At 36.7% G+C, this 18782-nt stretch overlaps 1 protein-coding gene across 1 annotated transcript in view; it reads left to right on the forward strand.

The window, feature by feature from the left end:
• Nebl (nebulette) overlaps window positions 1-18782 on the forward strand; it is a 124698-nt gene that overhangs the window by 62355 nt on the left and 43561 nt on the right. The window contains 5 exon segments of the mRNA XM_047521769.1: window positions 2223-2333; window positions 6989-7099; window positions 9594-9704; window positions 17869-17979; window positions 18149-18259. Of these exon segments, the coding sequence (XP_047377725.1) occupies window positions 2223-2333; window positions 6989-7099; window positions 9594-9704; window positions 17869-17979; window positions 18149-18259 (555 nt within the window).

Below are 18782 nucleotides of genomic sequence, written 5' to 3' on the forward strand. Positions count from 1 at the left end.
CCACAAGGAGGACCCCCCTAAATCATTCTGATGTTCTGGTTTCTTAATAATTCCTTCTCTTCCTCTTCCCCCATCCCCCTCCTCCCCTTCCCCTTCCTCTCTCCCCTCCCCCTCCCTCCCCCACTCCCTCCTCCTCCTGTTAACTTTCCTCTCACCAACAAATCCTGTACTTTCCGACTCCGGGTTGATCCATTCTGATGCCATGGTTCTGAATTAGGAATGACAGTAATTCATGGTTGGGAATTTTGGCTTCTCTTATGCGTCACCTAATTTATTCTTTCCCTCCTGCCAAGTGAGACATATTTTCCCTTTAATTATAACCATTGACCATTAGAAATTTTCAGGCTCCTTAATTAGGCCTCTACTCAGCAGGGCTTGATGAGAGCAAAATTTTCCAATAGAAAATATCCTTTGGACCAGATTTGTACTCTGAAAGCTAGAAAAAGAAAGTATCTAATAATCTTAGACCAAGTTTGATGTGACGATGACTTTAAATATAGGAGGAATGAGGTGACTGTGAATACAGCCACCTGTCTTAGAGATGTTTTTTATTCCTCAGGTAGACTTGACTCGGGGTCTTTTGAGGAACCCCCTTATGGGTAAAGCTCTGTGCTTATGATTTCAGGAAAAGTCATCAGTGTTTTGCCATTGTCCTTTATTATACTTACCTCAATTTCTCCTAATGCCAGATATGGTTTAATCTGTGTGTTTTCTGAAGAAATCTGAAAACCCATCCTTGAATGTTCTGTCTTCTCTTTGACAAATATAACTCCTAGCAAAAAGCACACTGAAGATTTTTGTCATATTTTATTTCAGGATAAAAATTGGCCAATCCCAGGCATAATCAACTTTTCTTAATGACTAACTTTAGCAAAGTGATCTTTTTTTTTTTTAAATTCAGAAGTGCTCTTTGAAGTGAAATATTTAATATAAATAAATAAACACACATACATATTTTCACTTTGCAGAGTCCTTTCAGCCTGGAAATGTCCTAGATTCGTATTATCTTCATTCATTCCACATTAAAGAAGGACACTTTCTCATTATTGCTCTTTGGTGTCTCCCTAAGTTCTTGAATTCAGAATGCTCTCAATGCATCTTCTTAATCAGATTTGTAGAACATCCGTCACTGCCTTTCCCTATGACTGTAGATATGGTGTTCATTGAGTGACTGTATGTAGCAGAAATTCTAAGTGAGAGGGCAGTGAGCTTCTCTCATCCTCCCTCATGGTTTAGAGAGTTTATGTATATAATTACTTTTCTCTGTTAATAAATTTATAATGAATCTGGAAATAGCTGCTCATTTAGCATGAATAACAATCTCTTGCAGAATTCATTTATGCTCATCAGTTCTATGATGCCCTTTGAATATAACATTTGGCTGGTAAGATCTGGCCCTTGTTTAGTAAATATTTCATATGGTTGGATATTTTTATGATTTAGGCAGTCTTTCTAGTCATAAAACTTGAGTTATGGAATTTGGATGCATAGCTCAAATGCTAGAATTTAGAGACTCATACCCAGTGGGTACTGGAGCAGGCCTATGGGGCAGTGCTGTGGATCTGGCCCTCCCCAATCCATGGTCAACATCCCCCTTTTGTTTCTTGTTGTGAACTCTTACCTGAAGGAAGTGCTCAGGTCTTATCTGAGGATAAGGTCATCCTCACACTGTAACTTGGTCCATATCAAATTCTGTAAATGGTATGGAAATATTTTCAATGCCAAAACCATTAAACAAAAATATCACTCTTTCCCCAAGCCTCCTCCATTGCATTTTAGGAATATTCTTTCCTGAATTGACAAAAGACTGACAGGGATAAGAAGGAGCCATGACCATTAAGGTTACTTTGGTTTGAGTGGGCTTCTATACCACCAGATTTCCTTCCAGGGGATGGGGACCCTGCTTCCTTTTGAGGGAATTAATCAGGAGATCCCATCAAAAAGTCAGTCTCACCAGTTCTTTCCCTACAAAGAGATGATGTAATTCACAGACTAATAAGATGTTGAACAGCTTTGTTCAGGATGATTTGCCAGAGGAAGGTAAGATCCTTGATGGTGCTACTTATGTTTGGGGGATCGTGAAATTTATAATGAAGCTGGAATTATTTTCCTGTTGATAAAAGACTTGGAAGTAGTGGAATTATATCACCAAACATTAGTTTTGTTCTTTTCAACAGTCACTAGTATTTCCTGCATTTAAATTATGTGTTTTTATTTAACAGAAAGTTTACAGAGAGGATTTTGAGAAGGAGATCAAGGGAAGGTCCTCACTGGATTTGGACAAGACTCCTGAATTTTTACATGTAAAGTACATCACCAACCTTCTGAGAGAGGTACAGTCTTGCTATTTTTTATTAAATGTCATGAAAGAAAACTGAGGATATAACCCAGGAGATATTTACCTAACAGTCTTCTGCTAATCTCGTGTCTGAGATGTTAGCACTTAGCTCTTTCCTTCACTTGGACCCTTACTAAGAAAGTCTTCCATTTTCATTTGAAAGAGGAAAGTATTAGTTAACACATTTTTTTTTTCATTTGAGGGAAGGAAGTGCCTAGATTTCCTGAAAAAACTTGAAAATATTCTGGTTTTGTGTTTTTATTGTAACTCAGAAGCTCTCTATGTAGTGAGTTTTATAGCTTTACAGTAGTTTTTGAAGAAATATATATTTTGAATACAGGTGGGCAAGGTTTTGATTCTTTAAAATTTAGTTATTATAAAAACATGTATTAGAACCACCTTTTTCCTGTAGCTTCCCTGCAGCGTTTTCATGATGTTTGATACCATAAAGGAGTTCCCACATGTGTAGATGTGGATAGAAGGTGCATTATTTATAAGTCTTTTGTCTTCTTGTATAAAGGGGAAAATTGTAGAGTTAGCATATAGAACAGAACTCAGGTCCATTTTTCATTACATTCTCTGTAGGATTTCTCCCCAAACTTACAGATACATTTTAGCTCAGAATTAATATTTAAATGTGTTGAACACTTAAGTTTTCAAATCTAACAAAAATATTGTGCTCATAGTTCATCCTTTAAATGTTTGCCTTTTTTAATGGCTGAAAACTTAGAGTTCTTCCAATTCTGTTTAAATAGACTCTCTTTAAATGGAATATATATTAATGGAATAAATGTAATATAATTATTATGTAATATTTATATAATATATTAGTGGGATATATACACTGCATATATACATATATATATTTAGGAAATGGAAAATGAAATGCCTTTTCATTCTAAATTTTTGAACTGAAGAAATGATTCCTGAAAGAAATATCGTAAGCCCATGAAATACACTGAATCATAATCACCTATATAGAGGCTTATCATTAAACTTTTAAAATTTGTTCTAATTAGTTATACATGATAGTAGAATGTATTTATGCATTTTGATAAATCATACATAAATAGAGTATGATTTCTCCTTTTTTTGATTGTACACTACAGGATCACATCGGTCAGGCAGACATTCATGTACATGAGGTAGTAATGTCTGTTTCACTCTACTATCCTTCCTACCCCCATATGAACTTCTTTAATAAGCAAGTGCCAACTGACCTTGACCATTAACTGGTTTTAGAAGTTTAATGTAATTCATTGTTACAATTTATATTGTGCTAAAATGCACATATAGTTTCCGTAAGAATTCTCTTGCTACTTTTTCTTTCTTTTAGTGAGCCATTAATCCCATCCTGAGGTCCCTATACTCATAACCTCGTCTAAAATGAATTCCAAGTGCTATCACATTAGAATTTACGGCTTCAGCTTATGAATTTTGGGAAGAAAATTTAGTTTATTTTTAGGAAAATAAACATCCTAACAACTGTGATTAACAACTTTTAATTCAATTATAGAGCTGTCCAACTTAAAATACAGTTACTTAGTGATTTAATGAAATTATAACTTCCCTTTCTAAGTGTGATCGTTTAGCTGTAAATGGGCATTGCATTCCTTGCTTTATGGTTTTTACATTTGCATTGCTATTTAGACTGTCCAAAGTACCATTGGATGCTTCATGTGTTTCCTCCCATTGCCCTTTGGGATTGGTCAAACATTTATTTTTACTTTCATTTTGCCAAGATGGAAATCAAGGCTGAGTTCCTTCAAGTCTCCCTGAATTTAACACGATCAAAGTAGTGAAAGAGCTCTGACTCCCACCCAGGTCATTTCACTCAGAGATCTTTCCAGAAACATGTACTAGCTGTGACAATATCTTGCAAGCTGTAGGCTGAGCAGAGGGACAGCTAATTTAATTAGACAGGACAAAGGGAAAATAACATGAAAAGAACCCTAGAACTAACTGCAACTTGGTTCTTTTCAGTGAAGGTAATTTCATCTTTCACCCAGCAAATTAGTCTCATGAGTGAAACTCAGTGACTTAAAGATATTTATTGTTTTCATAATATAATTAAGAAAATAAGTAGTCGATTGGCAGAGAAAAACAACTTTTGTATGAGCATCTGCATAAGGCATTTGGATCTACTTCAAATATGATATTAAAATAGGAGAAATTTAAAGTATATATTGTCAATTTGTAGGAAATTATTTGACTTTATGTCATTTGGCTTTATTAATCATTGAATAAAGTAGAAACTTTTATTTATTTTAATTATTTTTTAAAAGCACCTTTTTAACTTCATTTTATTTATTTATTTATTTTATGTGGTGCTGAGGATCAAACCCAGTGCCTCACAAATACAAGGCAAACACTCTACCACTGAGCCACAACCCTGAAGTAGAAACTCTTAAAATAAACTTTGGCTATAACAATCTTTTTGATTTTGTCATTTTTTTTTTTTTTGATTCTCTTCCAACTAGGTTCTTTGGGTAGTTCACATTTACTATATTTTTATTTTTATTGTAAACAAATGGGATACATGTTGTTTATGTTTGTACATGAAGTAAAGGCATACCATTTGTGTAATCATACATGTACATAGGGTAATGTTGTTTGATTCATTCTATTATATTTTCCTTCCCTCCCACCCCTCTTTTCCCTGTATACAGTCCCTCCTTCCTCCCCTCTTGCTTCCCTCCCACCCCCCATTATGTGTCATCATCCACTTATCAGCGAGATCATTCGTCCTTTGGTTTTTTGAGATTGGCTTATCTCACTTAGCATGATATTCTCCAATTTCATCCATTTGCCTGCAAATGCCATAACTTTATTATTCTTTATAGCTGAGTAATATTCCATTGTATATATATGCCACAGTTTCTTTATTCATTCATCAATTGAAGGACATCTAGGTTGGTTCCACAATCTGGCTATGGTAAATTGAGCAGCTATGAACATCGATGTGGCTGTATCTCTGTAGTATGCTGATTTTAAGTCCTTTGGGTATAGGCCAAGGAGTGGGAAAGCTGGGTCAAATGGTGGTTCCATTCCAAGCTTTCTGAGGAATCTCCACACTGCTTTCCAGAGTGGCTGCACTCATTTGCAACCCCACCAGCAATGTATGAGTGTACCTTTTTCCCCACATCCTCACCAACACCTATTGTTGCTTGTATTCTTGATAATCGCCATTCTAATTGGGGTGAGATGGAATCTTAGGGTAGTTTTGATTTGCATTTCTCTTATTACTAGAGATGTTGAACATTTTTTCATATATCTGTTGATTGCTTGTAGATCTTCTTCTGTGAAGTGTCTGTTCATTTCCTTAGCCCATTTGTTGATTGGGTTATTTGTATTCTTGGTGTAGAGTTTTTTGAGTTCTTTATATATTCTGGAAATTAGCACTCTATCTGAAGTATGAGTGGCAAAGATTTTCTCCCACTCTCTAGGTTTTTTTTTTACATTGCTGATAGTTTCCTTTGATGAGAGAAAGCTTTTTAGTTTGAATCTATGCAAGTTATTGATTCTTGCTTTTATTTCTTGTGCTATGGGAGTCCTGTTAAGGAAGTCTGATCCTAAGCCAACATGTTGAAGATTTGGACCTACTTTTTCTTCTGTAAGATGCAGGGTCTCTGGTCTGATTCCAAGGTCCTGATCCATTTTGAGTTGAGTTTTGTGCAGGGTGAGAGATAGGGGTTTAGTTTCATTCTGCTGCATATGGTTTTCCAGTTTTCCTAGCACCATTTGTTGAAGAGGCTATCTTTTCTCCATTGCATATTTTTGGCACCTTTGTCTAGTATGAGAAAATTGTACTTATTTGGGTTTGAATCCATGTCCTATGTACCACTGATCTACCTGTCTATTTTGGTACCAATACCATGCCATTTTTGTTACTATTGCTTTGTAGTATAGTTGATGTTCTGGTATTGCGATACCCCCTGTTTCATTCTTCCTGCTAAGGATTGCTTTAGCTATTGGGTTTCTTATTCTTCCAGATGAATTTCATAATTGCTTGCTCTATTTCTGTAAGGTACATCATTGGGATTTTAATTGGAATTGCATTGAATCTGTATAGCACTTTTGGTAGTATGGCCATTTTGACAATATTAGTTCTGCCTATCCAAGAGTATGGGAGATCTTTCCATTTTCTAAGGTCTTCCTCAATTTCTTTCTTCAATGTTTTGTAGTTTTCATTGTAGAGATCTTTTACTTTTTTTGTTAGATTGATTCCCAAGTATTTTATTTTCTTGAGGCTATTGCAAATGGAGTTGTTTTCCTCATTTCCCTTTCAGATGATTCATCACTTGTGTATATTTACTAGATATTTTTAAAAAAATACTTAACATAATTAATAAGAAGCTTGTATTCTTAAGATCTTCCTCATCATTGAAAGGGAAAACATCTTTAAAAATCCACTATGTTACCAAAACATGTTTGGGAAAAGGATGAAAGGGAAAAGATTGATCATACTGGAAGCCAGTCTGAATCTGATAGAGTAGAAAAATGGAAAGAAAGGACTTGGCAGGAAAGCTCAACAGTGTAATTACTTTCTCCCTAGTGATATTTTCTGTCTAGGATCTCTAGAAAAGCATATAGAGTATCAGTTAAAGTAATTTCTGGTAAGTTTTGAACCATTATATCCTTGTCTTATAGAAAGAATATAAAAAGGATTTGGAAAATGAAATAAAAGGAAAAGGAATGGACCTTAATTCAGAAGTTCTTGATATTCAGAGAGCCAAACGAGCATCTGAAATGGCCAGTGAGGTGAGTGAATTTGCTTAACAACCCAGAATGTGTAATTCTCTGCTGATTTCCTTTACCGATAAATCTTTCTCAAAGATTGTATGTCTCTCACAACTTTTATGCACAGGTGATAATCAACAGCTGGATCTTAGCAGTCTTTCAAGACAGTGAATGAAGAATAAATTGATGCTCACGATCTCCTTTCTCTGCAGTCTGAGAACAATGACCATTTGCCCCATTTTAGAGAAAATCTGTATAATAAATCACCAAAATAGTTTTATGAGATTTGACTTGATTGTTTAAGTGAGTCAAAGTCAAAAAATTAGGAAGGTATGTTATCATGATCTGTCAGTCACTGCAGTTCAAAAGTTCATGCCTTCTTACCATTAGCTGACTCACTCTCCCTGTCCTGCCCTAGCTGCTAAATGAGCCCAGTTAAACCTCTCGATCAAATCAAAGGGGCTACCTCTCATTTTATGTGGGACCTTTGTAAGAAGAAATGAAAGTCTCCGCGATACATTCAGGCCTATGATCCTTGTATTAGGCCATTACTTTGGTATCACATAATGATAGTGCTTTGAGGAGAAGGTAGCTGAATTTGGTAGTGAAAGAGCTTAAAACTTTGTTCCCATATATTAATAAACTGTAGTAATAATGATGATGATATTGTCCCTGTTAGATATCAAATATTAAAAACCCAACTCATACTTGGTTATGAAACAAAAGAGGTATGTAAGCTCACAGAAATAGAGAAGTCCAAGATTGCAGGGTGTGATAGAGCATGCCATAATATCAGTGACTCAGGAGACTGAGGTGGAAGGATTGCAAGTTTGAGGCCAGCCTGGACAACTTAGTGAGATCCTGTCTCAAAATATAAACTAAAAGTGATCTGGGGATATAGCTTAGTGATAGAGTGCCCCTGGGTCAATCCCAGGGGCGGGGTGAGGGGTGGAAAGAAAGAAAGAAAAGTCCGAGAAAGTCCAAGATAGTTTCTTTCTGGTGGGATTTCAAATGATGCCCCCTTTCCTCCATCTCTTGGTTCTGTTATCCTCTCTGTTGGCTTCATACTTGGGAGGCTGTCTCCATGTTCTCACTCTTAATAACAGAATAGTTTTTTTGTAGCCCCAATGGAGATTCTTGGATTGAATTTTCTTGGATCAACCTCTGTCCTGGGCTGACACCCGAGCCAGTCACTGTGTCAGGAGTCAGAGGAGTACAATGTGCTGTTGGCTTTCATGGTCACCCATTTGTTCAGTTAATTTCCTGTGTATTTTAGTACTGTTCCAAGTATAAAATATTCTGTTCATATGTATTTTAAAAAATCTTATTACTCTAGGCTATATTCATATAGCCAATAAATTAAATAAAATATTTTAAAAGAATTTTAGTGAAATTAAAAATATATGTGGGAACTGGTTGTGCCCAGTAAATCAGGAGGTTGAGGCAGGAGGATCACAAGTTCAAGGCCAGCCTCAGCAAATTTGCAAGACCCTCACAATTTAGTGAGACCCTGTCTCAAAATAAACAAAATTGCCTGTGGAGACATATATCCATGGTAAAGCCTCCTTGGGCATTCAATCACCAGCACCAAAAAATAAAAACAAGTTTTGAAAATATGGGTGGTAGGAGGGTGATGAAAACCAATTCCCACAGAATGTATGGACTGAGAACTATCAGAGGTGACTCCCCAAGAGAAAATCATGGTGCCTTTTGCCAAAAGACAGAAGAAACAAATAACAGATGTCCACTGAGATTTCTTTGGCTAACATTCTTATCACACAACCCCTACTTTCTACAAATTCTTCTGTTGCAATGATATATCTAGTTCACATTCAGAAGTAAATCTTGTAAACAGTTGTCAATAATATTTGGGAAAATTGTTGTAAACTTTGAATGCCAGCCTTTATATAGTTGTAGTTGAATGCAATGTGGTTACCTGAGCAGCACAGATCAGGCCTTATGAGGGGAAGAAATGGTGGTGTGGGGTATAGAAGTAAGAGACCAAGTTGAAAAAAATAGGTTATTAGACACCCCCTGTGCTGGGCTGTGTGCTGTATGCTAACTCATTGAGCCTCACAGTGAATCTCTCATGGGTCTTTTATTATTTCTATTTCACAGCTGAGTTAATCAGAAATGTGAAGAAATATTTCCATTGTCACACAGTGATTGAGTACCTTCGTCATAGTCAGTCCTCTTTCTACAGCTTCAACTCATTTACATCCACATCTCTATCCTCCAGCCCCCAGTACGATTGCCTATGAGGACTGTCTCTTGGCAATTGCCTTTTGTACACTAAAAATATTCAGCACTTTCTATACCCTTCTTCAGTGAGAACAGGGATTATGGTTTTAGGCAGTTCAGAAAACTCAGTTCTAGGTGAGATCATTCATGCTACCCAGTAAGTTGTGTACCCTCTCTTTGAAAATATGGTTATCTGCTTTTTTGGTGTCACTGTCTACAAAGGTGTGTTTGTTCATGGAGTTTCTGAATATTGTAAAATGTTACTTTTTTACAGAAAGAATACAAGAAAGATCTAGAGTCCAAAATTAAGGGCAAGGGAATGCAGGTTGGTACTGACACCCTTGAACTCCAGCGTGCTAAAAAAGCGACAGAGATAGCCAGCGAGGTAAGTGGAGGGGCTCCCACAGACCGTGAGACTCCTCTTTTGGAATTTCACTGATCAGATCAGCAAATTGATTAGCACATGGGATTTCTCAAAGCCTGGTGTCTAGTTTGACAGTTTGGAATGGAAACCATTTCAAATCTTTATGTTTATTTTCAAATTTATAGTTTTTGCTTTGCTCATATCCTTTAAATACATTGAAGGAAGCTTGAGGAAAAGCATTTTAATAAGATACGTTCACACACACACACACACACACACACACACACATATATACAGATCCTACACCCTTTATTCTATAATACAACAAATTTCATATTCATCCGGAATAGGATAAATGTTTTCAGAGTATGTTTTCTTTAGAATGGATCATGGGCTTCTTGGTATAGTTGTATTTCCAACCTTCTGAGAAAAACTTGAAAACCACTTATTACGTGAGAACAGTAGCCATATTTGTCAGTTTGCATGTCTTTAAAATATCCTCCCTTGATTTCATCATACCTGCAATTTCTAGAGTCAGCATTTAGGACTGAGGCATTAATCATCCTGAAGGACCTAAAATCTAGTGCGGTTTTCCTTTTCACATAATACAGCTAAAGACACACTATTAATTTAGAAGTTGTTATCTTTGATGCTATGGTATGATAGATATTATAGAACAGAATTGTAGGAGTTGGACCGCGTGTGTGTTTTTCAAAGGAAATGCCCTAGATTGGGCTCCACACCTCTTTAACTTCCTCAGTAATTCAAGGGTCACTGGAGCAAGTGTTGAGGATGGGGTGTGACTCACTCACCTCAAGGCAGTTAAATTGGAACTTCAGTGGGGTTGCTTAGAGAGCTCTTCTGGGACTCCTAAAGTAAGACCCAGCTGACTCAGGGTTGACTCCCACCCAGGAAATCTGGAGAGTCAGATGTACCTGATCGAACCACCAGGTGCTGCCTAATTCCCAGGGTTAGGCTACTGGCCAGGGAAATGAGATTTCCATGACTGGTTCAGATAAAGCACCAGGAGATGGCACAGGATTCTAGACTAGTAAGGCTTCCATTTAGAAATGGCAGCCGGGGGTGGGCAGTGGGAGAATACTGAGCTGAGACTGGAAAACCTTCTTAGTCTCCTCCCCTATTCTGTTCTCCTCCTGATGACCACCGTTTTAACTTCTAGAGCCTCCCACATTTTTTTTTATTTACATATAGATAAAGGTCTACTTGTACACACATAGACTGAAGATAAAACCCTAAATGTGGTCACACTGTATACTCTGTTCCATGTTCATTTTATTTTTTTCACTCATTTATTGTTATTGTCCCTTTCCCACGTCTCTTCACATAAGTCTCCCTCATTCTTATAGAAAAATTGTGTTCTATACCATGAACATGAATAGGTAACCTTTTACCCTTTTTTGTCTGCATGGATCATGTGTAATGAGTTCTCAACATTAGGCGCTGAAACACAGAACCCTTAATCTCTCCCCATGTTCTCTCCCTGACATCATCAAATGACACCAAACAAAGCTGAGAAGTCCCTTTGATTCTTCTCATTGCAATTGACTTTAAATCCAGTGATCTCTCTCTAGCCTAGTTTAAACTGCCATCTCTGTCACCAAGGTCTTAAAGTAGCTTCTTAACCAGAATTCTGTTTCCATTCCTGCCCTCTTAATACACGTTCATAACCATAATTTCACAATTCTCTGAATTTTTACTTATTATGAGGAGGGGGTTGTGCCCAGTATTACAAGTTACTGGATTGGAGTATGGGGTGGGCTGTGTGAGGATTTAGGGCTAGGGAAGAAGCCTTTGGAATTATCTTCCCCAGGGGGATGAGAGTTGATGCAAATTCAAAGTGCCCTTCCCCTTGAGAAAGGAATATTGGAAAGAAAAGATATTTTGTATTTCACCATTTTGCCTAAGAGGAGGCTTCTAATGCACATGCCTTTCCCAGAGAATTGGTAGTTTTAGCATTCAGGTTTTCCCTTAGTGTGTTAATTCATTTGTTGTACAGTATGCTGGTTTCAGTTTTCTCTTTGTTCCTTCAGACTCTACGCTAGGAAAAGAGTGCAAATTTAGTTACTGAGAACCAAGAGGAAGATAGGCTTGGAGGACTCAACTGTATTTTGGTTGTATTTTAATCACAGACATGTCTTCTTTTGCCAAACTGATAGACTCTCACATCCTTTTCAATCAATGTATGCTACTTGCCATTGTTTGTCTTTAATATTCAAAGCTTATTTTTCAAGTAGTTAGTGTAGTGTATTGTTATTATTGAACCCAAATAGTCAAGCATTCCTGTTCCTATGGGCCTGACCACAAGACTTTCTTTACCAATGGAACATTAGCAAATGTGATTGCAGTAGATGTTCTAAAGCACTTGTGCCTTAAGAGTTGTGCTCTGGAAATGTAAATGTCATCATGCTGTGTTTTAACGCTTCTAAGTTTGGGGGTGTTTTCTTATATGGCAATAACAACTGATGTAACTAGGGTCTGACGTAGTCTATGTGCTTTAGAACATCTTTACCTTTATTAGAATATCCGGATGTTGAACCAACCTTGCATCCCTGGGATAAAACCCACTTGATCGTGGTGCACTATCTTTTTAATATATTTTGTATGCAATTTGCTAAAATTTTGTTGAGAATTTTTGCGTCAATGTTCATTAAGGATATTGGTCTGAAATTTTCTTTCCTCGATGTGTCTCTGTCTGGTTTAGGTATCAGGGTGATATTGGCTTCATAGAATGAGTTTGGGAGGGTTCCCTCCTCTTCTATTTCATGGGATACTTTGAGGAGTATTGGAATGAGCTCTTCTTTAAAGGTTTTGTAGAACTCGGCTGAGAACCCATCTGGTCCCGGACTTTTCTTTGTTGGTAGGCTTTTGATGACCTCTTCTATTTCATTGCTTGAAATTGATTTATTTAAGTTGTGTCAAACCAAAGAAATTAAAGGAATACGAATTGGAAAAGAAGAACTCAAATTATCCCTGTTTGCTGAGGACATGATTATATATTTAGAGGAACCTGGAAATTCCACCAGAAAACTTTTAGAACTCATAAGTGAATTCAGTAAAGTAGCAGGTTACAAGATCAATGCTCAAAAATCCAATGCATTTTTATTCATAACTGATGAATCTTCAGAAAGAGAAATTAGGAAAACTACACCATTCACAATAGCATTGAAAAAAATAAAATACTTGGGAATCAATCTCACAAAAGAGGTGAAATACCTCTACAATGAGAAGTACAGAACACTAAAGAAAGAAATTAAAGAAAACCTTAGAAGATGGAAAGATCTCCCATGTTCTTGGGTAGGAAGAATTAATATTGTCAAAATGGCCATACTACCTAAAGTGCTATACAGATTCAATGCAATTCCAATTAAAATCCCAATGATGTACCTTACAGAAATAGAGCAAGCAATTATGAAATTCATCTGGAAGAATAAAAAACCCAGAATAGCTAAAGCAATCCTCAGTAGAAAGAGCGAAGCAGGGGGTATCGCAATACCGGATCTTCAACTCTATTATAAAGCAATAGTAACAAAAATGGCATGGTATTGGTACCAAAATAGACAGGTAGATCAATGGTACAGAAGAGAGGACACGGACTCAAACCCAAATAAATACCATTTTCTCATACTAGACAAAGGTGCCAAAAATATGCAATGGAGAAAAGATAGCCTCTTCAACAAATGGTGCTGGGAAAACTGGAAAACCATATGCAGCAGAATGAAACTAAACCCCTATCTCTCACCCTACACAAAACTCAACTCAAAATGGATCAAGGACCTCGGAATCAGACCAGAGAACCTGCATCTTACAGAAGAAAAAGTAGGTCCAAATCTTCAACATGTCAGCTTAGGATCAGATTCCTTAACAGGATTCCCATAGCACAAGAAATAAAAGCAAGAATCAACAACTGGGATAGATTCACACTAAAAAGCTTTCTCTCAGCAAAGGAAACTATCAGTAATGTGAAGAGAGAGCCTACAGAGTGGGAGAAAATCTTTGCCACTCATACTTCAGATAGAGTGCTAATTTCCAGAATATATAAAGAACTCAAAAAACTCTACACCAAGAATACAAATAACCCAGTCAACAAATGGGCTTAGGAAATGAACAGACACTTCACAGAAGATCTACAAGCAACCAACAGATATATGAAAAAATGTTCAACATCTCTAGTAATAAGAGAAATGCAAATCAAAACTACCCTAAGATTCCATCTCACCCCAATTAGAATGGCAATTATCAAGAACACAAGCAACAATAGGTGTTGGCGAGGATATGGGGAAAAAGGTACACTCATACATTGCTGGTGGGGTTGCAAATGAGTGCAGCCACTCTGGAAAGCAGTGTGGAGATTCCTTAGAAAGCTTGGAATGGAACCACCATTTGACCCAGCTTTCCCACTCCTTGGCCTATACCCAAAGGACTTAAAATCAGCATACTACAGAGATACAGCCACATCAATGTTCATTGCTGCTCAATTCACCATAGCCAGATTGTGGAACCAACCTAGATGTCCTTCAATTGATGAATGGATAAAGAAACTGTGGCATATATATACAATGCACCATAAAGAATGATAAAATTATGGCATTTGCAGGCAAATGGATGAAATTGGAGAATATCATGCTAAGTGAGATAAGCCAATCTCAAAAAACTAAAGGACGAATGATCTCGCTGATAAGCGGATGAGGACATATAATGGGGGGTGTGAGAGGTTAGGTTTAGGATTAGGGTTAAGGAGGGTGGTAAGAATGGAGGAAGGAAGGACTGTATATAGGGAAAAGAGGGGTGGGACGGGTGGTGGGGAAGGAAAAAAAATAACAGAATGAATCAAACAACATTACCCTATGTAAATTTATGATTACACAAATGGTATGCCTTGACTCCATGTACAAACAGAGAAACAACATGTATCCCATTTGTTTACAATATAAAAAAAGAAAAAAAAAAAAAGAAAATTGAGTGGTGTACTTCTACCATACAATCTTGGTGACTGTCTTTGTTTGTCTGTTATTAGGGATTGAACCCACTGATGCTTTACCCCAGTCCTTTGTATTTCTTGCTTTGAGACAGGTCTTGCTAAGTTGCTTAGGGCCTTCCTAAGTTGCCCAGGCTGGCCTCAAATTTGTGACCCATCTGCTTCCCTCCTGAGTCACTGGGATTGTAGGCTTGCTTGCACTATTGCACCGCTTGTTCTGGGACTTAAGTAGACTTACTAAAAACAGAGAGCATTTTTATAGACATGTAGTAATTGAGTGTTATTATTTTATTAAAAAATTAAATGTTACACTTGAACTTTTGTTTAGAAAAGTAAAACAGAGTCTGTTAAAAAAAAAACAGGTGGGGTTCATTAGTAGGAGATGAAATACAGTATTTCTCTAAGATTGAGAATTTGTTTACAACTCATTTAAAGTTTTGTTTTTGTTTTTTCTTTCTTTTTGTACTGGGAATTATTGAACCCAGGGGTACTTTACTGAATTACATTCCCAGCCCCTTTTTTATATTTTTATTTGAGACAGAGTCTTGCTAAGTTGCTAGGACTGGCCTTGAATTTATGATCCTCCTACCTCAGCCTCCTGAGGAACTGGGATTACAGGTGTGTGCCACCGTGCGAGTCCTTATTTTAAGTTTAAAATATTTTTTATTTCTAAATTTGTTTTTAGAATTTATTTTTTTAATTAAAAAATATGTTTTTAATTGTTGCTGAACAATTTGTTCTTGTTGCTGAATTTATATACAGTGCTGAGAATCAAACCCAATGCCTCACACATGCTAGGCAAGTGCTCTACCACTGAGCCACAACCTCAGCCCTTTAAAAATTAGGATCAGTAGGATCCATTTTGATAAAACTATTCAAGTATAGGATGTATCTTGTTATAATTAGGTTCCCATTCTTGTGGGTGTGTGTGATGGAAAAAGGTAGACCCAACACTTCAACATATCGGCACAGGATCTGACTTCCTGAACAGAACTCCTGAAGTACAAGAAATAAAATTTAAAAATCAATAAATGGGTAGCATTAAACTAAAAAGCTTCACAGCAAAAAATGAACAAACAAATAAAAACAATCAAGAGCATGAAGAGAGAACCTACAGACTGGGAGAAAATCTTTGCTACTTGCAACTCAGATAGGGCATTAATTTCCAGGATATACGAAGAACCCAAAAAGCTTAATACCAAAAAAACCCAAATAACTAATCAATAAATGGGCAAAACAACTGAACAGCCCCTTCTCAAAAGAAGAAATTCTAATGATCAACAAATATATGAAAAACTGTTCAACATCTCTAGCAATTAGAAAAAATGCAAATTAAAGTTTAAAATTCTTAAATACAATTTATTTAAAATTTTTAAAACAACTTATTTAGAACATCACAAATAATCAAATCAGCATTTACTTTACAGCAGAGAATCTAGAAATCTTAAGCATATCAACATAATAGGAAATATTGTTTTGAAAGAAATTTAATTGGACTTTGTTGATGCTTTTTAAAAAATAAGTAATTTTAAAGAATAGCATACAGAAACCACAGAAATGTAAATGTACAGCTTGCTGAATTTTCTATCAACTATAAAATGTGACAAGAGCCCCTTAAGGCATGCATGTCTGTGATTATAATACACATTATGTAAATCATGTAATTTTGGTAATAGAGAATCCAAATCAAGCTGGCTTTTAAGAAAGCAGGTAATTTATTGTTCTTATGATTGAGCAGTGATGGAATTCTTAGCAATGGCTTGATCTAGGCCTCAAATATAGTCATTTGCTGCATGATGACTTTTGGTCAATAATGAACCATGTATACCGTGGTGGTCCCACAAGACATAGTGGAGCTGAAAAATTCTTATCTCCCAGTGACACTGTAGCCATCCTAATGTCATAGTGCAATGAAAAGTTTAGTACATCCAATTATGTTCAATGCATGATCCTTTTTTTTTTTTTCTTTTTTTGGGTAGTAGGGATTGAACCCAGGAGTGCTTACCCACTGAGCTATATCCCCACTCCTTTTTATTTTTTATTTTGAGACAGGGTCTCATAAAGTTACTTAGGTCCTTGCTAAGTTGTTGAGGCTGGCCTCGAACTTGTGATCCTCCTGCCTCCCATGTTGCTGCAATTACAGGCATGTACTGCTGTGTTTGGCCATGACTCTTGATAAAGGTCACAAACAACTGTTACTGGTTTATGTATGTACTGTATATGTCTTATTGTTATTTTAGAGTGTGCTCCTTCTGCTTATTAAACAACGTTTACTATAAAACAGCATGCTATTATGTCAGCAGCAGCCTCATCTGGTATTTACTGAGTTTCTGGATTGCATCTTTTTCTATTATTTAATCTTGGGTCCTTTTGCTCGTCATGGCCTTAGGAGCGACAGGCGAGGTCACATACATACCATATTGCTTAGGTGTGTAGAACTCATTTAGGTCTGTGTGTCTAGGATGTCCATACAACCATGGAATTGCCTAATGGAACATTTCTTAGAATGTATTCCTAGCATTACATGATAGAGAACTGTAATGTGATTTAATTTCAGTTTCTGATTTTCAGTTCAGTTTTCTTTTCTTGTTTGCTAAGAACTTCCAGCAGCTCTAAGGCTGCATCCTTCTTCCTTCATGTCAAGTAGGAAGGAGAAAGTCTCTTCTCATATCTTCCAGTGAAAAAGAAGTGCACCCACCTCTGAACCAATCGTGGAGGCCAGGGACGGAGTATAACCATTTATTTAAGCCCCACAGTTTCAGATCCCTGGACCAACCTCACTCAAGCAGCAAGTTTTAGAATGCGGGGAGGGGACAGCAAACTGCAGCAATTGTGAAAAGCAACAATTTACAATCACTTCTTATTGCTATTCATTGAGTTATATGCTAACCAATAATGTATCAAATTTATTACATTGAAATACATAATTATTGCCTACCCGGCTCTTTTTTTTTTTTTTTTTTTTTTTTAAGGTTAATAGACACAAACCTTCAGATCACTTATGATTAAGTCCTTCCATCTCAGATTTCTACTATAAGTTAAAACTTTCTTGTCTTTTAGAAGACAAGAAGAAAAAAAGGTCCAACTTAATTCTGCAGGCCTTGGTCCTGGTTCAAAGTGACATCACAGTTTTTCAGCACCGTTTTGGGATGGTTGCAGAGCACTAACTGTGTGTCTCATTTTCTGCAGAAAGATTATAAAAGAGATCTGGAGACTGAAATTAAAGGAAAAGGAATGCAGGTCAGCGCAGAGACTCTTGATGTGCAAAGGGCGAAGAGAGCCTCTGAGATGGCCAGCCAGGTGAGGAGGCAGCAGACACAATGTTTCACACAAACACACGAGTCCTCTACAGAATTTCCAGAGAATAAATGTTACTTCCACCTGGGTGGCTTTGGTGTTCAGATACATAAATATCTACCTTGCTATCAAAGGGTAAGCGTAACACTAAGATGAATTTCTGTTCTTTTAGAAGCAATATAAGAAAGACTTAGAAAATGAAATTAAAGGAAAAGGAATGCAAGTGAATGTGGATATCCCAGATGTGCTTCGAGCCAAGAGGGCGTCTGACATCTGTAGCCAGGTTGGTAAAGAATGCAGAAGTTTAGAATAATGTACTGTAATATCCAGTCACCGCGTGCTTCAAGTGTCTCTATGATTTGTACATTTTTGAAGGCATTGCAAAGTCAATGTACTCTGCTCTTAAGAAATCATTGGCCAAATTTGATTAACCTTACTAATTAAAAGGACAGCTGCTGTTTTAGATTCAAATTCAGTAGGCCTTGTGGAATGCCAAAGGCCCCTTGTGTGGCTCCCTGTTTTGAGTCCAAGAACATTTTGACCTTTTTTTTTTTTTTTTTTTTGACTCTGTGACATACTTGGCTGACTGTTCTTTGCTCATTCTACAGAAACATAATTCCAAAGAATTATGTCTTTTGACCATTTCATAGTGAATAGTCTATCATATTAAAAGAATTACCTCCAAATCAAATGGCAGTGGCTAAAATTGCACAAGGTATCAGATGAGATGTAATATGAATTAAAAAGGCAGAGCTAAGCTTTCTTGGTAAAATTTTTATTTGCCAAATATACTTTACCTGTCACAT

Source organism: Sciurus carolinensis, chromosome 12 (assembly GCF_902686445.1).
Source record: "Sciurus carolinensis chromosome 12, mSciCar1.2, whole genome shotgun sequence".
NCBI lineage: Eukaryota > Metazoa > Chordata > Mammalia > Rodentia > Sciuridae > Sciurus > Sciurus carolinensis.